The sequence below is a fragment of the Pituophis catenifer genome, unplaced genomic scaffold, assembly GCF_029215685.1.
Source record: "Pituophis catenifer annectens isolate HBS135680 unplaced genomic scaffold, rPitCat1.0.hap2 SCAF_2, whole genome shotgun sequence".
Classification (NCBI taxonomy): domain Eukaryota; kingdom Metazoa; phylum Chordata; class Lepidosauria; order Squamata; family Colubridae; genus Pituophis; species Pituophis catenifer.
Window position 1 is genome coordinate 149914383 of NW_027256882.1, and position 24329 is coordinate 149938711.

The following is a 24329-nucleotide window of genomic DNA, read 5'->3' on the forward strand; positions in this document are numbered from 1 at the left end:
GGGGAGAGGAGGAAAAAACGCGTGGCGCCGGTTAGAAGAAGGCGAGGATGAGTCTGAAGCGCCTTCCCGGGCTCTTCTGGGGCGGTAAGGAGGCGGCGTTGGGGAAGCGGCTGCCCTCCGAGCGGCCGCTTTTGCAGGCGTTGCTGGCGGAGGGACAAGGGAGTTTGCAGACTCCCTTTGAAAGCGGGAAAGCGAGTGTCGCCGAGCTGGAGCGATCGGGAAAATAACATTTTGTCCCTTTGCTGCAACCCTGGAATTCTAAGTAATGTTGGTTAGATGGACAAGAGCGGTGGTGACACCGGTCATGCATTTGCGTGCAGGAAACGAGGTTAGCACCTGCCCTGTTAATTGCACGCTTGTAAGATATTACAGCGATCCCAGGAAACAAATGAAGATCTGCCAGGTTGTTGGTTTTTGTTTTTTTTTCCAATTTACCGCGTGGGGCAATTTGTAATCCATCACAACTGGAGGACACCTTTGGAGAAAGCTCCGTCAACGTATTTGGTCTAGTGGTTGAGGGATCAGGCTAGAAAGTTGGGAGTGCTGGTCTCCATAGGCGTGAAAGCCCTGCTGGGTGGCCTTGGGCCAGTTTCATCTCTCAACCCTACTCACTTCACGGGGGGGATTGTTGTGGGGGGGAAAAATAGGAGTATTAGGTATGTTTGCTGCATTGAGTTATTTCTAAAAAGAATAAAGGTGGGATAAAAATAAATACTCTTTGATACTAAAGGGAGGCAAGAAATGCATATTTATTCTGTTAGATTATGTAGTGTATACTGGAGGTGGTAACCCTTTGAGAGCTGTGTGCAACGAAATTTCACTTTAATGTATGCTGAATAGTGTACATTCAAAGTGACAATAAACTATTCCTATTCCATTCTATTCTACTCTAGTCCTAGTCCTATTCATGTAGTTGGTGGGGCCTGCGGGTATATTGGCAGCATGTCTTCATGGACTATCTCCAACTAGATGTTAGGTAGTAGGTCAGGATTTTTTAAAATTTAGCAATGAGAATGGAGCAAATTGCTTGAGTACAGTTTTCTCTGGTACGTTCACTCTGCTGTGAAGAAGCTAGGGGCTTGTTCCTTCATAGGATCAGTAATGATGGATAAACGGTCCCCCAAAATCAGCTAGATCACTTACACTGTTCACTTTTACTATTGCATGCATTTTGAACTGTTTGAGTATAGAGCTGGGCAGAGATCTAGATTAAAGGGCAAAATATGATTTGGAGCACATGTGCACATAGCATGTTTTGCGAATCTCTCAAACCAAATTCATTACCTGGGAGCATATATCAGCTGCAAAGGGCAGTTTTAAGAGCCCAGGAAAAAGATGCACCTATTTTAAGCTGTTTCTGACAATCACGTTTTAATTTTCAATCCAGAAATTTGCACAGATATAATTCGTATTTTTTTGCATGTGGTGTTGAGATTTACCTAGGTTTGGACAATGCTCAGTATGAACAGAGATGAGGCAAACCTTGACTCATTTTGTAAAATATCCCTTTTTTCATTTTTTAAATTGGCACCTTTTAAGATTTAGTTGACCAGATTAAATTGCTTTCTGTTATCACAGCTTTACCTTTTGAATAAAATTAAGCTGAACTATGCAAGCAAATGAGTAACTGTTGTCATCTTGATCTAGAAGCATTTACTAAATATCTGGGGTAAGAGACAAAGTATCTGGTAGCCACACGTTTTACATTAAGTGGTTTGTTGAACTGTAGTTATTCAATAAATTATGTTTCGTTGCGTTTGCCTGATGTGATCTACTAAAAAGCATGGTAAATGTACTAAACATATCTCAACATTTTCTGTTTGCACTTTGTAATTTATCGAGTCCCTCAATTGCAAAATGATTCTGCAATTGAGGTTTGCAACCAAAATTGGGTAACTAGAAACCTTAAATAAGGCCTGTTTTGAGTTCACACAGCATTGTGAGTTAAAAAAATGGGGACATATAACACCGACATATACAGCTTAAAGAAACAACAGCTGGACTCATACAACAGGTAGGTTAACATTATCTGATAATTTTAAGGAAAGTTTATTAAATTTACATGCCACCTGTCTCACTGAGTGAGTGGGTGGCTTAGTGGAATAAAAGCATAAATACAAAAGCCTTAAAAGCATTAACAAGGTTAACATCCAAAATTTGCTATCATTAATCCAAATCCAACTGATTTCAATGGATTTGAAAATTGTTAATTTGCTCCGTTGAATATTAGAGGCTAATCTTCAGGCAAAAAACTAGGCTTTTTACTAATAGGAAATCAATTTCTGAATCCTGTTTATTTAGTATTTTATATGAATCCAGATAATTGTGGATTATTAATAAAACATGTCTACAGTAGATCAATTTCAGTGGTAGTGTATAAAAGCTTTCTTGAATGTAGAAAGCCGATCACTTTCCCTTCCCCCATGCTCCCAAGGAAATAACATTTGGGGTTGTTATAGTAAAAGAGAGGATGAGTAAGGATTTAGTAGAGCTCTAAATACAATAGTGCTGAAAAAATGCAAATCTGTTCTCATAAAGTTAATTGAAGAAAAAAATTGGTTTAGCTTTGGTAGAATCTTTAGAATGTGTGAGTAATACTTTGAAATATTCACATATGAACTGAAAAGTGTCTTAGCATTTCTAGCAGCTCTAACTAGGAACCTGGCTTCATCAGTAAATGCTTGAACTAATGTTGTTACTGATGCTAGTGGAATGATTGAAATCTACCTTTCATTTTCAGAAAGGAGATGCTTCCTTCAAGTTCTGCTTCCTTCATCTCAAGGTCTTTGGTATTGTAAGAAATCTACATGTGCCAAGAAACAGATTTCTCCATCAAGAACTGAAGCAAAAGATGCAATAGATACCTTGTTTTCTTCTGAACAGCAATCTGTTATTTTGCAGTTCCTCAATTCAGCGTCCGAAGAAGAACTTTCTGCAGTTAAACTATTGCAAGGGAAAAAGTCTCTTAATGTAATGGAGTATAGAAACAACCATGGGCCATTTCAGGAATTACAAAGTTTACTGCAAGTGCCTTCTTTTCGGTATAAAACAGCGGTTAAAGTATGCAACTTTATTCTCAACCCTCTAGAAAAAGAAGAGAAAAAAACATGCAATCCTATGTCTGCCAGGAAATGCATCAGTCCTCCAATTAAAAAAAACAGGTTGAAGGTAGGATTTTCAGCAGGTCTCAGTGTTTTCCCCCACATCCTAATGTAGAATTTATCTTTGTGTAATTGAGAGCTGCTCTTCCAATGTAGCTGGCTTTCCAAAGTTTAATAATTGAATATTAAACTTTGTAGTAGTGTGACTTATTTCCATGGGGAGAGAACAGGAGACTCAAACAGACTTGACTGTTAGAAAAATCACTTGTGAATTATTTTGCATTTTGAGATAGGTTGGTAACCGAGAAGGGTTTGGGCAAGATAAGAAAAGCTCTGTAATTCACAATGGTGAGTAAGCAGCCTTAAAAAAATGCAAGGGTAAAAGTGCTTATTAAGAAAGCTTTAAATTCCTTGACAGATGCTGAAAACTGAAAGCAATTCTTTTGCAAGCAGGATTCTCAAGTGTTCTTTTTAGTAAGTTCTGCTTAACACTTCCAGTTTTCCTTGCCTGCTTGTAAAATAACTCCTAACATTCCTAAATACTTGAGATTGTAAGTCAATAATCACCAGGATGCATACCAGATTTACAGTAGTCTTCAATTAAGAGTATGAGGCTTAAGAAAAAAAATCTAGGTTAGAAGTTCCTCTGCCATCCTTACCTGAATATGGCTTTTTGTATCTTGAGAGTGTTTGGCAAAATTATATGAAATGATAGGAACACAAAGAGCCATTCTAGAAGAATTGAGACTATTTTAATAATTTTTTTTATTTATTTAGAGAATTTTTATGGCTGCCACTCGCTCTCAGTGACTCTGGATGGCTTACAGAAATATGACTGCTGTTTTTAGGCCTTTTCAGTAGATCCTTCTGCCTTAACAAGTATTTAAATTTCAGTTCCAGAAATAGCTTATTCGATATATAGGCCAGCTATTAGCAAACATTCCTCAAATGCACAGTACAGAATCTTAGATCCTGTGTCCTGATTCACAGCTAGTCCTTCAGGTTGGGAATTGTAGGAGTGATACTTGCAGTTCGGGAGTGTACAGGGTTAGTGGGTGCTACATCAAAAGTGGTGTGCCAAGTAGTATGGCTAAATAAATACACTTTATTTTAATGCATGGAAGTTCTCAACCACCTAAGTTTAGGTACAAAATTCTTGGAACAGCATACATTTATTTGGATTTATTCTGTTTTTGCTTTGTATTTTAAAAAAATCCAAATAAATGTATGCTGTTCCAAGAATTTTGTACCTATGTTCTGTAGCAATTCCATGTTCTCTAGTAAGTGGAGGAAAACAAATACAGGTAGTCCTTGACTTACAACCTTTCCTTTAATGACTGTTCAAAGTTACAATGGCAGCTAAAAGGGGCTTACGAATGTTTTTCACGTTTATGACCGTTGCAACATCCCCATGGTCATGTGATCAAAATTTGGACACTTGGCATGTATTTATGATGGCTGCAGTGTCCTGGGATCACGTGATCACCTTATGCGACCTTTTGACAAGCAAAGACAATGGGGTAGCCAGACTCACTTTATAGCTGTGTTACTAACTTAACAACTGCAGTGATTCACTTAACACCTGTGGCAAAAAGGGTTGTAAAATGGGACAAATCTTGCTTAACCAACTGTCTTGCTTAGCAACAGAAATTTTGGGCTCAATTGTGGTCGTACGTCGAGGACTACTTGTATTTTTACTTGCACCAGAAACCTGGTGGCTATAAATATTTAAATGCTGATAACTCTTTTTTTTCCATTTTCCCCTTCAGACTGCTAACAGTATTGTATCTATTGTTTTTGGTGTGCATAAAATTTCATGGGCTCATGTTAACAGAGATTTGGTTGTGCAGAACTGGCATTTGGAAAACTACAGACATAAGGACGAAACGTTCACACCAGCAATGTACCTTGATACAGTAAGCCATCTTATCTTGCCTTGGTGGGATACCCTTTTTCATTCTTGAAGTGTTACATTTTTACAGCAGCTGGAAGGTTCGTATGTCACACATGCGAACTCATGATGTTAATTATAGCCACCCACAGTCTTATAGAATTGGCCTCCAATAAATAAACTGTATCATGGGGGAAGGACTTTTGTGAAGCGCTATATCATGATATTAGTCAGCTACCGTATGCAAGAAATACTGGAAAGATTCTAAAAATGAAGAAGAGTCTGGAAACACGATTGAAAACTGCAGGATATATTGGGGGAGAAGCACTCCCATGTTTGTCCAGGGTGAGGTTGGAAAGGCTGATTCCCTTGCGGTTTCATTTTACAGGGAGAAGAATAATCTGTTGAGGGTTAAAGGGGGATTAACCTGCCCGTCTCATCTTGTGCTAATCAGCCTCAGGCACCATTGGGTTTTCAAGAATTGGGAGAAAACACAGTGCCGCCAAGACCAAGTGGGTGGGCAGCCTTCCAGCTCAAGCACTTGGTAGCATGGCCCTCAATTGAGATAAGATTCAGAACAGAACAGGCAGGTGGAATATGTCACTGGAGTTAATTTATTGTATTGTGTGGCAGGACAGGAAAGGGGCTGTTAGTTTTGTTTGATTTATGTTGCTTCTGAAATGGTTTTAGTCCAGACTGTCTCTGTTTTATTTTTTTATGGATTTTTAAAAATGTTGTACTGAGAATTTATTGGGAGTTGGGCAGCTATAACAAATAAAATGTTTTTTATTTTATTTCTCATAAACATATTATAAATGTAGTCTCTTATCCATTATTAATCAAACATATACTCTCTACACTTTCATATTAATTCATTCTTCATCCTAAGAAAAAATTTAAATATATTCGGGGTTGCTCTTCTACCATTTCTTCTCCCTTGTTTTACAACAATTCTCCTCCAGCTATAACAAATGTTAAATAGATAGTAGACAGGCAGATAAAGCTTTAGTTGAGGCACTGGGATTTGGATAGCCTAATCTGGTTACCTAGAGCTTCCCAGACTATTTCCTAGCTAGTGAATAACTTTTAGAGTAGACAGCCTCTTTGCCTTGAGGGAAGTTTTGTAATTTATAGATCATAGTTGTCCAATCTTTTGGCATGGCTGGGCCACATTGAGTGAAGAGGAATTGTCTTGGGAAGCATATACATTGTATAGCTAATTTATATAAATAATAAACTTTATTATATTATCTTGTAGGGCTACATTACTAGCTGTCCAGGGCCACATGTGGCCCATCTGCAGGGGCTGAATATGCCTGAAATAGATAAAAGCGTTTCGTGGTTATGATTGAGAAGTGCAGGGAACTCAAAAGATGTTTGAGTGTCAATCTTCAAACTCAAATGATTCAAACCATTTTGTTTCAGCACTTGAGTTAGCATCATAGGTGTTTCACTGTTGCTCTACAGGTACTCCTCAACAACCGCAACTGAATCCAGAATCTGCATTGTTAAGCAAGGTGGTTGTGGAGTTATCCCTAATTTTACAACTTTTTGCCATGGTTGTTAAATGAATCCCTGCAGTTGTTAAGTGAATCGTAGTTGTTAAGCAAATCTGGCTTTCTCACTGACTTTGCTTGTGATAGCAGGTTGGGAAGGCCGGAAATGGTGATCACATGACCCTGGGATGCTCCAACTGTCATTAATACATGCTGGTTGCCAAGCACCCAAATTTTGATCTTGTGACCAGGGGGATCTGTGATGATTGTAAGTGCAAGGACTGGTCATAAGGCCTTGCACTTAGAACCATCACAGCATCATGCCCTTTTTTCAATGCTGTTATAACCTTGGTCACTAAGTGAATACTTGTAAGTTGAGGACTATCTGTACCAGATATTTTCTTGGAAATAATATCTTCCAGATTATTTTCTTGGAAAAATATCAAACAGTATCAAAAAATATCAAAGAGAAACCCGTAATAGGGAAAAAAATCCGAAAGAGATTCATAAGGATTAAACAAAAAATGTAACATTTATAACTTTGCTTTGCAAAGGAAAATTTAAGAGCAAAATCAATAAAATAAATCAATAAAGAAGTCTAAAGGCCAGCTTTCTGGAGGACTGTCCTGTATAATAAAGCATAGTTACTTAGCTATATACTTCATCCCTTGATTTCAATGTAAACGCTAATAAAACAGGAAAAGACGGAGTTAATACCAAACACAGGTAATCCTCGATGTACAACCATCCATTTATTGACCATTCAAGGTTAATATGGCACTGAAAAATTATGACCATTTTTCTTATGACCATTACAGCATCCCCATGGTCACATGATCAAAATTCAAATGCATGGCAACTGGCATGGATTAATGTTCGCCTAGTCATGTGATCACCTTTTGCAACTTTCTGACAGTGTCAATGGGGAAGCCAGATTCATTTAGCAATTGTTACTAACTTAATTGCAACGATTCACTTAACAACTGTGGCAAGAAAGGTTGGAAAATGGAGCAAAACTCACTTAACAATAATCTTGCTTAGCAACAAAAAAATTGGGCTCCATTGTGGTTGCAGCGGTCCCCAACCTTTCTGGCTCCACAGACCGGCAGTGACAGTGGCGGGGAGAGGGGACGATTTTGCACACACACCTGCTGCTTGTGCAAATGAAGTTTGTGTGCTTGCGTACTTGCCCACTTGCCTGCCACATGCACAGCCCGGTACCGGGGCGCGGCCTAGGGGTTGAGAACCCGTTCTAGAGTGCACCTTACCTTTTTGCAGGGACATGCACAAAAATAGCATCCAGTGTGTTCAGCTAGCATAAATCTGCCAGATTTGTAGCCCACTTTTGAGTAGAATATTCCCATCTGGATATCGATGGAGATTCTCAGTCATCCAGGTCATGGTTGTCCCAATGGTGCTTTTTCAAGAGGCAACTGGACTTTCTGGTTTTTCTTTCTTTGAAGATATTTCGCTTCTTATCAAAGAAGCTTCTTCAGCTCTTGGACTAGGAAGTTTCTTCTCAGAACTGAAGAAGTTTTTTGGATAAGAAGCGAAATGTCTTCCAAGAAAAACCAGAAAGTCCAGTTACTTCTTGATTCCCATCTAGAGCAGGGGTGTCAAACTTGTGGCGTCACATGATGTATCGCAATGTTCCCCCTTCACTAAACCAGGCATGGGTTTGGCCAGCACGTGACGCATCCGGCCCGTGGGTCACGAGTTTGATGCCCCTGATCTAGAGGAAGTTTTTGATGGACCCAATCCATTCTGTACCAAGTTAAATCATGAGTTTGTATACTTACTCATTCAAAACTGCTTTTAAGGTACAGTTCAAAATAATTTCATCGTAGTATAAACATTTCTAGTAGATTAATGTAACCAATGCATGCTTTAGGATTTGTGGTGCTGCATTCTTCGAGTTTGATAAAACTGACTTATACTTGTTTGTTTCAGGTATCTACTATAATATCCAAGATTCCAGAAGTAGACTTTTATGTTTTGGAAAAAGTTGGACTTCCTCCCACAAATGCTGCCTTGTTTCCAGTAACATTGCATCTTCGTATAATGGAAGCTGTACTTTATGCATTATTGCAAAAAAGTTTTGGAAAGGATGGACAACCCCAAGTGCTGAGCATCGCCCGGAATGCTGTAGGCAGATATTTTGGGTTGATGTTGGGAGAGGCACGAATTAGTGGAGTGGACCTTGTAAAACAGTTTCTGTTGGACTCTGCTACACAAGCATCCCGTGTGAGCTTTGCAAACAATGTAGTTGCCAGGCATATGCATATAGTGTCAGGTAATACATGGAAAAGAGAGGAGGAACTATGTGATTCATTATTGCAGGCAATAGCTTTTTATGAGCTTCTGGTATTGGACACTGATGAAATGTCTTAAGAATCAAATAAATTCATGATTGTGCGACTTCTGGATTGTACAATAGATCTGTGACATTTGATGTAACATTACAAAAGTTGAAATAATCTTCAGGTGTTAGTATCAAAATTATTTCCTGTTCTCAGGAATCTATCTTAACACTCTCTAACGTTAGATAACAATTGAACACATTCAAAATGAAAGAATTATATAACTAACATGTTTTGGATCAGTGACAAGTAATAAATAAGCAACCTGTCAAATGTTTCAAAGCCATATTGTATGTCTGGTAGAAGATGCTAAGTGCTTAACTGCATGTTACCAAGAGGGTTTTTTTTAAAAAACATAAGAATGGTTTTAATGATTATTTTTCCACTTGGCCAACTGACATGCAATAGACTTCAGGAATTACCAAGTATGGAAATACTTTCTTTTATTCTAATCTAAACAACCTTCATTATTAGGGTTGAAAGTAGTACAAGGAACATGGGAATTGTTTAGGGAGAAATGAGTAGGGGAATCCAAAATTTGTGAATTTGTGATTTTTATATCACAAAATCACTGTATAAAAAGTTACGCCTTTCAGATATTTTACTTTATTGCAGGGATAGAAACTTAAAAAAAAAAGTGTTGGTACAATAATAAAATAGTATAAAAAGATGTACAGAAATGCAGTTAAACAGCCGCAAAGAGCTGTTAATGTAACAAAGGGATTTACAAAATTTATTGTTTTCCCTTATAGACTTTGCCTGCTAGGGACAAATGTACAGGTCTGCATGTTTGCAGATGCATGCAACATACCAACAACTTCAATCTAAAGTAGGGTAATTGCTGAGTGTCACTTCTTAACATTTGGTTAATCTGGATCTATTGTTAAATCAATTCAAATAGATGCTTTTTTAAGTTTATCACTATATTAATTGATTGACTTGAAAAAGATGTGGCTTTCTGGTGTTAAGATGTTTACTAACATTAGAAAGCCACATCTTTTTCAAGTCAATCACCTGATTGTATTGATAAACTTAAAGCTGTTTCTTAAAAGCATCTATTTGAATTGATCTATTGTTATACAAATTAAAAGCTGACCTGGAAGTAACTAGTTGGTATATCTGCATCCTTTATAAATAAAGATTAAAAATATAATTGTCTTTTGAATATACAATTCTATTTACAATGTTATTCTTGGCCACTGTTTTAAGGAAAGTCAGCTGCCAGGCTGTTCAAAATTTCTTTGGGAAGATGAATCCCTTCCAGATAGTGGAGAAACCTGTTTGTGGGGAGGAAAGAAATAATAGTTTAGATTCAGTATTAAGATGAAAACATCTTGATCATTTTGAACCAGATTACTTTATAATTTTGTCTGTAACTCAGATACATGCATACATGGTATTCCAACACACCAGAAAGTAAATCCTTTTGAATTCAATGATCTACTTCTATAGAAGTCTGTCCAGAATTGTGCAACTTTAGATAACTTACCTCCTCTTTGTCTTCCCCTGTTGTTTCTGTTTTTCTGATTTACAAATGTTGCGAAGAATCGGCAGATATTCCATTACACTGGCTTGCCTGCTATTAAGATTTAAATGTGTACTGGAAAACACATTTTTAATTAATTCTATCCTCTTCTGTGCATTATAATGAACACTGTAAAAAAGAAAGAATATAATATATTTTTAGAAGTAAATATTTACAGCAGATTGCTGAATTAACATCTTGTTTCCTAATCTTTTCCTTGTACTCTATAAGAAAGCTGAAGTATCCTTTTTAAAAAATGAAAGTCTCAGGAATCATGTAATAAGCAGAGATTAAGACTGGATATTAAATGTAAAAGACATACAAATGAATAATGCTAAATCTTCCATTCTCATTTTACTACTTCTAAACCCCTAAGTTAGATGAGACATAGTATAAAGAGCAGCAGCTTGGATAAGTGTAAAATTTTTCTCCCATATTAAAGAAGTTTACTTCTAAAATAATTCTGTTGATAAAACTGTTCTCTTCCACCTTATAAATTAATGTGACAATGTGATGGTCTCTGTCTTTGTTGTCTTCAGTTTCAAAGTCAGCAAGAGAAATTAATATCCAGGCCTTAATCAAAATAATATATCGTATTTTTCAGAGTAGTAAGATGTACCTTTTCCCCCCCCAAAAAGAGGATGAAAATCTGGGTGCGTCTTATACTCCGAATGTAGCCCTGCCCAGCTTTTCAAACAGCTTCCAGAAGCTGAAAAAAGCATCAGAAACAAAGCTTCAGAAAAGAAGCCCCCAAACAGAGCTTCAGAGGCTTTTTTTCTGAAGCTCTGTTTTAGAGGCTTTCAGAGGCAGGGAAAAAAAATTTTTCTGAAAAAAGTTTCAGAAGTTTCAGAGGCAGAAAAAAAAAGCAAAAAAAAAAAAAAAAAGCAAAAAACAAACAAACAACAAGTCACAGAGCTCACAACCAAGGAACCTGTTGCTAAAATTCACTTCTGGGGACAGCTGATTAGGGGTATTCTGGGAGGCCGATCCACCTGCCAATCAACTTTTTTCTTATTTTCCTCCCCAAAAACTAAGGTGCGTCTTATACTCCGGTGCGTCTTATACTCCAAAAAATACGGTAAGCTCTTTGTTCTCTTTAGGGCGTCTACTTTACATTATAGCTAAGGACACTCTTTTTCCCATTTCATACTGTAAAACCTAAGCAAAAGTTTTGATTTACCTGGAATTAGCTGCTGACCGGCCGAAGTATAAATCAGCTTGTTCTTTTGAAACACAGAGAGTGAGTTCTTCAAGTTCATTCTTCCTGAGAGTTTTATTGCAGTTCAAGCAACTTTCCATGATTTTTGAAATGCTCTTAGAGCATTTGTTAAAACTTAATGCCTCCATTGTTGCTTTTAGTTCACTAGAGCTTTGAGAACTCCACCAGTCAGTATGCTCCACACTAAATTCATCAGAGAGACCATTCTTTATCTTCCCCTTAGTCCAAATAAAATCTCCATATTTACCGGCCTGTTTTGATGCCTGGGTGGATTCAGTGAAACAACAATCCAAGAAAGACATATTGTCCAGGTATTCAGTTAGGGAAGTTAAACACTGGGATACCAATACAGAATCTTTTGTACTGACAGATGTCCCATCCTTCAGTGCCACTGTGCCAACATTCATAGGTTCCGCTGGGCCTGTTTCTTCTAAGCATGAAGTGCTTGTGTCAGGTGACAATGTAACAAAGCCAGAGTAATTTAATCCACGTTCAAATAAATCGCTATCGTCCAATACAGCCATTTTTTTCTGACATTTTGATCGTTTAGCCTTTTTCACAGGAGGGGCTCCCTCTAAGTAGTCAATCTCAATGCACGTACTACTTGAAGCCTTTTCTGCAATAAAGCTACACACAGGACTGGGTATTTCAATTGCTTCTGGAATTATATTAAGAGGCAACGATGAGATGATTTCAAGGTTGCTATAAGTAAAGTCTGTATTCCTCATCTGGAATTCTGTGAGCAGATGTATCAGTCTATTCCAATCTTCCTTTGTTCTGATTTCATGCTGTAGAGAAATCATTAGTTCATTATCATTAACAAAAAGGAGATTTGGAGCCTACTTGATTTTAAAGGCTGTCCTTAATCACCAGAAATAGTTAATAAAATTAGATACGTGAAATCTGTCGGAAAAGGACATTTTGTGTTTTTAAAAAGTAATTTTCAAATGTGGTTACTTAACTCTGTAGAATTAAGTTTGTTATAATTTCTGTCTTTTAAATTACTTTTTTATTCATACAGGTAGCCATGGACTTACATCCATTCATTTAAACACCTTTGAAGTTACAACCGTGCTGAAAAATGACTTACAACCAGTCCTCACATTTATGACGGTTGCAGTGTCCCAGGGTCGTGTGATTACTATTTGTGACCTTCCTGGGGGGCTCCCACCAACAAAAGTCAATGGAGGAAGCCAGATTTGTTTGGTAACTGTTAAGTTCACTTAATGGCTACAGCAAAAGGACGTAAAATCAGGTGTGACTCAATGACTGTATCACTTAGCAATGGCAATTCCAGTCTTAATTGCGGTTGTTAATTCAAGGACTACTTGTACAAATGTTCTACTACTATCTATTTTGTCTAGTTTGATTAGAACTAATTCTGGAAAGTCCAATGGTTTGAAAAAGGGCCATTGTTCTAGATTAGATTTAAGACTGTAACCGTTCATTGCACACATTTTTTTAACCTTCAAGTTTCTGCAAGAGTGTTTTGTTAAAGGTATAATTTTTACCGAAGAAGTTATGTCATCCTGCATCAAATCCTGTAAATGCATAAAAATGCTGGTTTGGATTTGTGAGGTTGGGTGGGGATGGAAGAAAGGCAATGAATTAGAATAGGAACTGCCTTTTACAAGTGAAGCCCTGACTCAAACCACTCTCCCCTGTAAGCGGAAGGAGCTTATTAGCAGACCAGCAAAAGAACAAGCATTTCGTCACCTTACAACTATTTGGTGACTGTTTGAAGTTACAACAGCGCTGAAAAAAGTGACTTATGATCACACTTAACAACCATTGTTGCAGGATCTCCATGGTCATGTGATCAAAATTCAGACCCTTGGCAATTGACTCACATTTATGACGGTTGCAGTGTCCTGGGGTAATGTAATCCACTTTTGCGACCTTCTGACAAGCAAAGTCAATGGAGAAGCCAGATTCACTTAAGAATCGTTTTACTAACTTAACAACTGCAGCGACTCACTTAACAACAGTGGCAAAAAAGGTTGTAAGATGGGGCAAAAAATTGACTTAGCAACTGTCCTCCTTAGCAATAGCAATGTCCTCCTAAGCAATTGAAATTTTGGGTTCAATTGTAGTCGTAAGTCGAGGACTACTTGTACTAAAGCCTGGGTGGATATATAGCACCTTTTTTTAACCTAAGTCCAGTGAAGCTCTCTTGTTCACTGACCATGTAATACAGCTGAGGGAAAATAAATCCAAGGACAAGGGAGACCAAATGGATGGGCCTAGCAACATCCATGTTGCAACATTTGGTTGAAGGTTCATTTCTTGTTAAACATTTTAGTAAATGTACCTTAAGAAATGAGAACAAATCTTCTGAAGGCAAAAATATGTTCTTAAGTCCAAGAAGATTCTCAGTGCAGCCAGTACTACATTTTGGAATAGTCTCAAGAATAGGTTGCTTTGAATTCGAGCTCGTTGATTCTTCGATGGAAACGTTCTGTTGTACATTGATCTCTGTCCTGGTCCCTGTACAAAAGAGCTTTGTACCTCAATATTGAGCACAGCAAAAGACCATCAATTTAGTTCAAATTCTAGACAGACTGGTATATCTGACCTCACTTAACTATGGCATCGTATATCAGTATATCAGAGTATATCAAATAAAAGATGTGCCACAGTTTTGACCTCCTGATTTTGGAAAACTTTCTGGGAACAGATCCTGAAGGAATTACTTCAAAGTAACTGGAGGGGGCTGGATGGTTTGCAGGCTTTATGAAATGACTACAAATACAGTTCTATCTATACTACCAAATTACTACTAGACCTATAATCACATAGTCAGGTACATTCAACTGACTATTTACACAAGGAATAATCTGGCCCTCAGATTCATTGCTGTCAATAACGTTGGCTAGAATTCTACCCTTCCACTTTGGTAATATATCAGTAATTTCATCTCATATTCACACTGTCACATTTCTGCAAACCTCATTCTATTCCCTGATCTTTGCTTTTTCTCTTCTCATAATCTATTTAGAGGCCAACACAGTAATTTGTGTCTTACATATAGCAATAGCACTTAGACTTATATACTGCTTCACAGTGCTTTTATAGCCCTCTAAGTGGTTTACAGAGTCAGCATATTGCCCCCCAATAACCTGGGTCCTCATTTTACCCACCTCGGAAGAATGGAAGGCTGAGTCAACCTTGAGCCAATCAGGATCGAACTGCTGGCAGTCAGCAGAATTAGCCTGCAGTACTGCATTCTAACCACTGCACCACCACTTTGTATTGGCATTTGGTACTATAAACATGTTTAAACCTAAAAGCCTAAACCAGGAGCATCCATCCCATGGCCCAAGGGCTGCATGAGGCCCTGGACAACTAGTATTGTGGCCCCCACAAGATAATAAATCATATAATAATGTTAAAAGCTTATGCACTTTAACTATAGTATATATTTCATATGAAGCCCAAGACAATTCCTCTTCACTTAATCTGGCCCAGGCAAAGCAAAAGGCTTACTTAAGTTTCATTCAGTTTTAAATGAGTTGTAATTATGATAGACTGCCATACCTTTTTCTTTCAAGTAACCACCACCACTCTGGACCCAAAACTGTAAGTATAGAATACTCTGCCTGATGTCACAGTTATTCACAGTTAACAAATCAGCAAAGTCTCTGATATCAGTTCTTAAATTCTCGGCCAAACACAGAACTTGGAGATAGCTAGCCACATTCATCTAAATACAAACAGATGAAAAAATTGACAACACTTGCCTTTAGTAAACATATCAAAGAATGCTCTATATCACAAGACTATAAATTATATTTATTTGCTAGTGTTGTTAAAAATAGGTAGTAAGCCAATTAGAAAGTGTGATGTTAGAATCTTGTCCTTATTATGCAATAGCATATACTGTACATTATAATGAAAAATTGGAACATTTATGATATGTAGAGTGCTGAACATTACAATGCAGATCAATAAAAACTAATTTCATAGCACAAAAGTTGCCTTTCATGTGGAAAACTAACCCAAAAAGACTTTTAAAGCAGTGGAGTATTAGGGCTTTTTGCCTTGAAGGCCATAAAAGTTACCAGTAAATTGAGGGCCACCTATAAATATCTTCTGTAATGTAATCTCTGCCTTTATTTTATATCTATTGGATTAGATTATTGTGCAATTCTGTAGTACCAACTTTAAAAATAAACCCTAGCAGTGTGGAAAGCTGGAAGATAGAGCTCTCTGTCCCAAAAATGAAGAAACATCAGAGGAAAATAAAACAGAAAATATAAAAGGATATGATGTGAGAAAGCCAATGCACAGTAAAGAGAGAAATCTTGTGAGGAAAATATAATTGGCGCCAATCATATAGCGATGGGAAGAGTCTTGTGGGGTATGGCACAGGAAAGGACAGAGGATTTGATAACTGCACCTTTGACTTTCCTATTTTAAAGCTATTATTCTACCCTACTTTGGAGAATTTAGATTCTCCAAAGTAGGAGTAATACAGAGTAGGAGTATTACAAAGTTACACAGAAATTCTTATACGGGTAGTCCTCAACTGATAACCATTTGTTTAGTGACCAATTGAAGTTAATAATAGCACAGAAAGTGCCGTTTTTTATACCTACGACTGTTGCAACCACCCTGTAGTCATGTGACCAAAATTTGGACGCTTGGCAACTGGCATATATTCATGACGGTTGCAGTGTCCCGGGGTCATATGATCACCTTTTGTGACCTTCCGACAAGCAAAGTCAATGGGGAAACCAGATTCACTTAACAATCAAGTCAGTAACTGAAAACTGCAGTGATTCATTTAATAACTGTGGCAAAAAAGGTCATAAAATGGGGCAAAACTGTCTTGCTTAACAATAGAAATTTTGGGGTCAATTGTCGTAAATCAAGGACTATTTGCGAAAATAATCTATAATGTCTTTCTGCACATTAATTGAATAGATGACATTTCCTGGGTACTGTCATAAAGTGATTATGTTAAATTGTAATTACAGTTTTACCTGATACAAGTTTATCATACTAGGAAACTATAATCAACATTTCTAGAATTCCAGAATTGAAAAACTTACCAAAGAAGGTACTCTGAAAGTGATTTGCTCAAAGCAGCCATCAAATGTTTCACTGAACAATGGATCTATGCAAAAGATTCATAATAAAGGCTTTTACCATTTTGTCATACAGAATTATTTTTGTTTTTATAAGACGAATAGGAAAAAATTTGAAAGCTAGTATTAAAATATCCCCTTTACAGTGGTTAAGTAGAAATATTCAGCACGTCTGAGAGCACTGAACTTTATTACTAATAAGAATACAGACACCCAGTAAATGGAAAAAGCATAAGACTCACTGCCATAACTGGTTAATAACATAATAGCTATTTGTCTATGTCATGTGAGCCGTGATCTTGATTAGCTCAAGGTTGACTCAGCCTTCCATCCTTCCGAGGTCCTTAAAATGAGGACCCAGATTGTTGGGGGTAATATGCTGACTCTGTAAACTGCTTAGAGAGGACTGGAAAGCACTGTGAAGCGGTATATAAGCCTAAGTGCTATTGGTTATCCTACAGTAAAATAGGATACATAGAAATCTCAGGCCTTTTGAGCGCACACTTACCAGAATAAATGTTTTCTATATACAATCTTTTCACTCAAATTTTCTTTACTTGGACTATATGGCCATACAATACCATTTAGGGTACAGTACCATTTAGACTCATGATACAGGGGAGGAAATCAGTTTGCTGATAAAGTTAAAATGGATTAGAAAATATTGAACAATAAATTTACCCTACAGCAAACTGCTTATTTCCCTGAACTAAACTTCAAGAACATTGAAAATTCTGTTTTGGTCCTGATTTTAGTCCCCTAGAACTGTACCTAGTAATGCACTCTCAGAATGTTGTACTATTTTTGAGGGGGAAATTCTTGATAATCAATACCATCTGGGGGACTGAAGACCCTTCAACAAAGAGCATAGGATGTTTGTCACTGGTTCTCACACAAACCCTGTGAATACACTATTAGGGCCAACACAGGGATATATTCAGGGCAAATATCTGGTCTCCCTAAGTCTGCAATGACTTTTGTTTTTAAAAATGGCACTTATAAACTATTTCTCTGGACAACAAACAATATATTAAAAAGTTAAATTTCATTTTGCAATTGCAAAACATTTGTGTCACAGTGACAAGTCTTACTTCCAACAACTCTTGATTTTTCTTAGGCCAAATTATGTGAGAAGATATCCGGTTGATTAATAAAGGTTCACTTTGCTAGGATGAAGCTAGCAGAGTCCTAAATAAATAAGGGAAGTGAATTAATTCTTTAACTTAGAAGTTAATGTCCATAAAAACTATGGTGCCTAACCGGAAATCTGTTCTTCAAAGATTCTTTGGAGCCCAAATAAAAATAGACAAAGGAAAAAAAAAAAACCTAAACAGATAAATAGGCAAAAGCTGCAAAGATCATCCAATCTGATGGGATTCTGGCACTCTTGTCCAAAATCTCAAAACATCTCATGAGGAAAGATGAACATGAGATAACATTTTGCAAATGCTATAGTTATTTTTTAAACTTAATTTTGGGACCCTGAAAACTGCTATGGGAGAAAGACAAATTTATGCTCTGGCACCCACAGTTACCTCATGATTACTTAATTTATGCACTAGGCCTCAAAATGTATTGATGAAAGAAACTGTTGCCCTAAGGAACCATAATATTCTTTCAATGCACAAAACAGTAGCTAGGCAGTTTATTTTTGGAACTGTCCTGAAGTTAAAAGATTTCAAACAATAATATTAATTAAATCTTATAATAGTGTCTTCAAAATGGATATTTAATGTAAGATTAAAGCAGTTGAAGAATTACATTAATAACATGTGCCTACCATTCGTGGTTAGAATGACAGGTCTCTTGGTAGTGCTCATGAAGGTCTTTACTGCATTTAGAAATCCAATATCTTCATCAAATATTATGTCAACCTAGGAGAAGTGAAACATGTTTCTAGTTGTTGTATACAGGCAGTCCTCAACTTACAACAGTTTATTAAGTTTATTAACTTAATAGTTAATAATTTATTAAGAGTTTATTAACTTTGAACGGTCCGTTCAAAGTTACAACGGCACTGAAAAAAGAGATTTATGACCATTTTCACACTTATGACCATTGTATCATCCCCATGGTCATGTGATCAAAATTCAGATGCTTGGCAACTGACTCATATTTATAACAGTTGCAGTGTCCTGGGGTCATGTGATCACCTTTTGTAACCTTGAAACAAACGTCATTAGGGAAGCCAGATTCACTTAACAACCAGGTTATTAACTTAGTAACTGCAGTGGTTAGCTTAACAACTGTAGCAAGAAAGGTGGTAAAATGGACCAAAATTCGCTTAACAAATGTCTCACTTAGCAACATAAATTTTGGGCTCAGTTGTGGTTGTAACTGAAGTACTACCTGTGTAATCTTAGTTTTATACAAGATTTTATGGATCTGGGTTGATTTGAAAAGTAGAAAAGTACCTACTGTAATTTGGGAGTAAACAAAATTAGTATTTTCAATTAAATATAGGACCTGAAAAGTAACTTAAGTGCAATGGTAAATCAAACAGCATATTATTTAGAATCACTAGGATTCTATTTATTGGAAATAACAAAAGTTGAGTTGAATCTACATTCTGAATTAATAAATATAAAATTATATTCATCATATTATTAACTAAATATGTTGTAAGCCACCCAAAGTCACCATGCGAAAGTTGGGCAGCCTTATATTTAGCAATTAATTAATTAATTTTTAAAAATTGAGACAGACTTTGTCCTTTTCCCTTTATTCCGGATAGTAGCAGAGAGAATAGGATCTGCATTACCTCTTCAAACAGAATAAGAGAAGTTGCACATTTATTACTGGATTCTTCTTCCTTGTTTCTCCTTTCTCCTGATTTTAACTCTGGCTTTTTTTCAGTTTTTAAGCTTTTCCTATTTTCTGTGTGAAGAAAAAAGTACAATCAGGTTTGTATCAGAAAGGAAAAAAAGTATTGCAATACTGGGATATAAAACTTCCTTAAAATTAAATGCAGGCTCCCTTGCATTTAAAGCTTAATTTTACAATAACATATAATACAATTGTAAATAGGTAAATTAGCTGGAAATAAAATGCAGGTAGTCCTTGATTTATAACAATTCGTTTAGTGACCATTCAACGTTACAATAGAGAAAAGTGACTTAGGACCGTTTTTCATACTTATGACCATTGCAGCATCTCCATGGTTACATGATCAAAATTCTGAAACTTGGCAATTGACTCATATTTATGACATTTGCAGTGTCCCAGGGTCATGTGATCAACCTCTGGCAACATTCTGACAAGCAAAGTCAATGGGGAAGCTAGATTCACTTAACAACCATCTTACTAACTTAACAACTGCACCAATTTACTTAACGCCTGTGTTAAGAAAAGTGGTAAAATGGGACAAAACTCATTTAAAATATGTTCCATTTAGCCACAGAAATTTTGGGCTTAATTGTGGTCATACGTTGAGGACTACCTATACAGAAACTGATGACATATAGCAGCTGAAGAAAACAAATGGCAGCAGGGATATTTGGCATGTTGCACCTCATACAGGTCAACAGCAGGAAATGTAACTCGTAAGGCAACACAAATGTTTATTCATTTAATTACTGTATTTTTCGGAGTATACTTTTTACCCCCTAAAAGTGAGTGAAAATTTTGGTGCATGTTATACAGCAAATGTTGTGGTGGGGGTGGGAGGGGAGTTGGGCTGTGGCAGTGGCAAATGGGCACCCTGAGTGGGCCGCGGTGGCACCAAACAGGCCGTGGCGATGAATGGACGGCGGCGCATGGGTGGCGGCAAACTGGCTAGATGAATACTGCATGGATGCTGGGAGGCAGAGGCAGATTTTTTTTTCTTGTTTTCCTCTCCAAAAAAGGTAGGTGTGTCTTATAGTCTGGAGCGTCTTATACTCTGAAAAATACGGTAGTTTCAGGGGCAGGCTTGACTCCAGCCTGACTCTGAACAGCTTATAATTAAAAATGGAACAGCAATACAAAAAAAAAAAAAAATTCTGTGTATCCAGACAGCTATCAACATTCTACAAATATACTATCCCAAAGATTATAACTTCCAGAACACTATGGGAATATGATCAAATGGATCTCTGGGGAGTATTGTTCCAGAAGACAGGGACTGTAACAGAGAGAGTCTGCTTTCTGGATCCCTTTAAGTGGAATTCTTCAATCAAAGAGAGGAGGCAGACACAGCAGTATGAAATCTTGCATGGACACTGGCATTGAGTTAAAAAAGAAGGTTGGGATTTCACCTGAGATATGAAGGCTGCCAGATCTTGCACTCTCACTGAGATCTTGCTATATCAGGTGAGAATACTGGAATCACCTACGATTTTAGCCATAATTTTTTAAAAAAATATTTGTAAGTTCAGTGTGGATGCTTTTTGTGCACCAAGTAGGGATGTCAGGAATTTTCTGTTGCCAACCTAAGAGAAGTAGAGCAGTTTCTTGGCTGATTTTTAAGTGCAGCCCCCTACACAGCAAATTATACACAACATCTACAAGGCTTCAAAATACAGGTTTTGATTCTGTTTAAAAAAAAAAAAAGGACAAAGAGCTCATATTTCCCTCATTCCCAAAGATCACATGCTACAAGCTCTCAACATCTATAGCAGCTAATACCTAATTAGCTAATACCTAATCACACCATGGATTCAATTTTTACAAGACAAATTAGCACTCTCAGTACTTTATTTCTAAAGAATATAGGTGTTTTATCATATGGTAAAGTTTACCTTTATTGCTCCTTGGTACTTTTTCTTCTTGGTTCTTCAGTTTGGAAGTTAATTTAAAATAGTTGTCTAGCGTTTTGGGCATTAAGCCTTGTTTTAATCCAACTTTCCTGGGTGAAACTGAAAATTTCCTTGGGGACCACTCTTTTCTGGGAGACTGTTTCTCTACAAAAGCAAATTTATACATAAATTTACAACAGGAAAACATTAGCTTTTATATTACAAGGTGAACTCTTTTCCTTAATATAAATCTGCTATTTCCAAAGGAATTAAACAGGTTCAAAACAGGCTGCATTTGGCCTTTGGGAAATATGCTGAGGGTCACATCCTAAGAGGTACATGGGGCTAAGATGAATTAGTTGTAATTATTGTTAAAATTAAATGTAGTTCAAGGATGGTGTTAGGGTTTTTTTTTGTTGTTCTTTGGGGTGTGGGGGAGAAGGGATGTTGTGCTTTCAAGTCAGGGTTGATTCCTGGCAACTGCCTGCACAAGTGCCTGCAGTTTTTTTGGCAAGATTTTCAGAACTATTTTGCCAGTGCCTTCTCCTTCCTAAGGCTAAGAATAATTCAGCTGGTTCCATCATTAAAACAGAATTAGAACTCCTGGTTTCTAATTGACATTAGTGCCTGTAACCACCACACCAAACTGGCTCTCTGTTTACTTTAATGATATTTAGCATGACTCTACATGTGTTGATAGCAGAGTGATCTAGTGATTAAGGCATCGGGCTAGAAACCAGGATATTGTAAGTTCTAATCTTGCCTTAGGCACGAAAGCAAGTTGGGTGATTTGGGGCAGTCCCTCTCTCTCACCTCACAGGGTTGTTGTTGTTGTTGGAGGAGGAAGGGGTATAGGTATGTTTATTGCCTTGGGTTATTGATAAATAATAATAACCAGAAATTCTCTATCCTCTTCTGCCATTAACTTGTGGCTAAATCAGTGTTTCCCAACCTTAGTAACTTTAAGAGATGTGGATTTCAGCTCTCGGAATTCTGGGAGTTAAGTCCACGCCTCTCAAAGTTATTAAGGTTGAGAAACATTGAGCTAAATGATGTTGGGAAAGATATTTTATAATCCCTGTCAACGGTATTACTGTTACTGTAGACACAATATAGATCAAGCGCAAGCAGGTAAAGGAAACACCCTTACTGTCAACCATAAAGTGCTGATAGATTATGATTACAAGGAAAGTTCAGGCAGTGCTCTTTAGATGCTGATAGACTGTGTAGTGCAACAGAGATATAAATGGTAATTGATCAGGAAAGACAGAAATTGCCCCTCTGTAAATATACAGCTATAATAAAGTTATTTTATGTCAAATAACTATTTTAATTACTCCATCCTTTCTTTTTTATGACTGGGCAAAAAAATAAAAATAAAAAGAAGGAGAAATATCTTACTTGGTGACTTAGTGCTGCTGTAATGGTTAAAGAAGCATGGCTTATGAGCATGTACACCTTGTTTGTTCACCTGGTGAGACTGAGTAGCTTCTTTTAATTGTGAGAGAATCTGCCTTCCGCTGCGCTGGCAAGAAGCATTCACTTCAAATATCTGCAAGGTAATTGTAAAGAACAGATAAGTTCATAACACAATGACTTCACCTCTACTCTATTTACCACTAGCACACACCTTGAAGCCAAGCTCCTGTGCACAAGCGTAGACGGCTGCCGTCTTCCCTATCCCCGGGGGTCCAATAAGCAACATGGTGTTGCACAAAACGTTCTCTTCATCGCTGACTGATGTGTCGTCTATGAAGTCCAAATGCTCCGAGGAATCTGTTCAGTTACAGAACGGCACAGATAATAAAATCAGCCTTTAACTTGAGCACGTAAACCTGGACCGATTTTTAATTCTTGGATTCATTATCCATATTCAAAATGAAATGAATATGGATAATGGCGTTCCATGAGAATAACAAAAGATAGGAGAACCCCCCCCCCCCCCGATCAAATTAATCATTAATCTTTTACACAAACCATTTACCCCTACTAGGCTCTTGATATAGCTCACATTAACAATTATAGTAAGCCTGATACATTTTATTTTAAAGAAGGGGGAAAGAGTCCAATATATACCATCTTTGCTGCCGTTCTTCTTCTCTTTTTGTGTTCTGTTTTCTTCCCAACTGGCTTTTCTTTTCCATTCACACAGCCACCTAATAAAAATAAAGAGAATGCCACATTATCACCAGCAGCAATACAGGTAGTCCTCGACGTACGACAGTTTGTTTAGTAACCATTCAAAATTACAATGGCACTGAAAAAAGTTCACACTTATGACCATTGCAGCATCCCCGTGTTCAAGTGATCAAAATTTAGACTCTTGGGCAACTGACTCCTATTGGTGACGGTTGCAGCGTCCGGGGGTCATGTGATCTCCTTCTAACAAGCAAAGTCAATGGGGAAACCAGATTCACTTAACAACCGTGTTATTAATTTAACAACTGCAGTGTTAACAAATATGGCAAGAAAAATCGTAAAATGGAGCAAAACTCAGTTCACAAATTTTTCACTTAGCAAATAGCAATAGCATTTAGACTTATATACCGCTTCATAGTGCTTTTACAGCCCTTTCTAAGCGGCTTACAGAGTCAGTCTATTGCCCCCAACAATCTGGGTCCTCATTTTACCCACCTCGGAAGGATGGAAGGCTGAGTCAACCTTGAGCCGGTGAGACTCGATCTGCTGAACTGCAGCTAGCAGTCAGCTGAAGTAGCCTGCAGTACTGCACTCTAACCTATGCGGCACCACGGCTCTTCTAATTAGCAACATACATTTTGGGCTCAATTGTGGTCATAAGTCGAGGACAACGTATATATTCATGTCAAACCCTCTAGCAGTGGTGAAATGTAAAATGTTACTACTGGTTCTGTGGGCGTGGCTTGGGGGGGGTGTAATGTGACTGAGTGGTGTGGCCAACTTTTTTTTTTTA

The 24329-nt window shown here is 37.3% G+C and overlaps 2 protein-coding genes across 4 annotated transcripts in view; one reads left to right on the forward strand and one right to left on the reverse strand.

Annotated features, from left to right (window-relative positions):
- Window positions 1-12840, forward strand: TEFM (transcription elongation factor, mitochondrial). Of its 3 annotated transcripts, XM_070934809.1 has the most exons (5): window positions 1-84; window positions 2741-3168; window positions 4871-5017; window positions 8439-8633; window positions 12614-12840. In XM_070934809.1, the coding sequence occupies exons 1-5, from the start codon at window positions 48-50 to the stop codon at window positions 12641-12643; spliced, it is 837 nt and encodes a 278-aa protein (XP_070790910.1). In that variant the 5' UTR covers window positions 1-47; the 3' UTR covers window positions 12644-12840. The 3 variants fall into 3 exon arrangements, with proteins under 3 accessions (XP_070790910.1, XP_070790909.1, XP_070790911.1); XM_070934808.1 differs by lacking the exon at window positions 12614-12840 and having other exon boundaries at window positions 8439-8926; XM_070934810.1 differs by lacking the exon at window positions 12614-12840 and having other exon boundaries at window positions 47-84; window positions 3089-3168; window positions 8439-8926.
- ATAD5 (ATPase family AAA domain containing 5) overlaps window positions 9867-24329 on the reverse strand; it is a 26411-nt gene continuing 11948 nt past the window's right edge. Inside the window, exons 12-23 of the mRNA XM_070934807.1 lie at window positions 23474-23553; window positions 23028-23173; window positions 22799-22949; window positions 21401-21562; window positions 19444-19559; window positions 18463-18556; window positions 16647-16711; window positions 15130-15295; window positions 13904-14079; window positions 11554-12380; window positions 10338-10502; window positions 9867-10125 (exon numbers count right to left, since the gene is read on the reverse strand). Of these exons, the coding sequence (XP_070790908.1) occupies window positions 10053-10125; window positions 10338-10502; window positions 11554-12380; window positions 13904-14079; window positions 15130-15295; window positions 16647-16711; window positions 18463-18556; window positions 19444-19559; window positions 21401-21562; window positions 22799-22949; window positions 23028-23173; window positions 23474-23553 (2221 nt within the window). The 3' untranslated portion in view covers window positions 9867-10052. The remainder of the gene's footprint in view (window positions 10126-10337; window positions 10503-11553; window positions 12381-13903; window positions 14080-15129; window positions 15296-16646; window positions 16712-18462; window positions 18557-19443; window positions 19560-21400; window positions 21563-22798; window positions 22950-23027; window positions 23174-23473; window positions 23554-24329) is intronic.

Bases quoted from the DNA above. Each gene is read 5' to 3' on its own strand.
- TEFM (XM_070934808.1), top strand. From the start codon at position 48: ATGAGTCTGAAGCGCCTTCCCGGGCTCTTCTGGGGCG. The intron at 85-2,740 runs GTAAGGAGGCGG...TTTCATTTTCAG, and splicing joins TCCCGGGCTCTTCTGGGGCG to AAAGGAGATGCTTCCTTCAA. The intron at 5,018-8,438 runs GTAAGCCATCTT...TGTTTGTTTCAG, and splicing joins CAGCAATGTACCTTGATACA to GTATCTACTATAATATCCAA.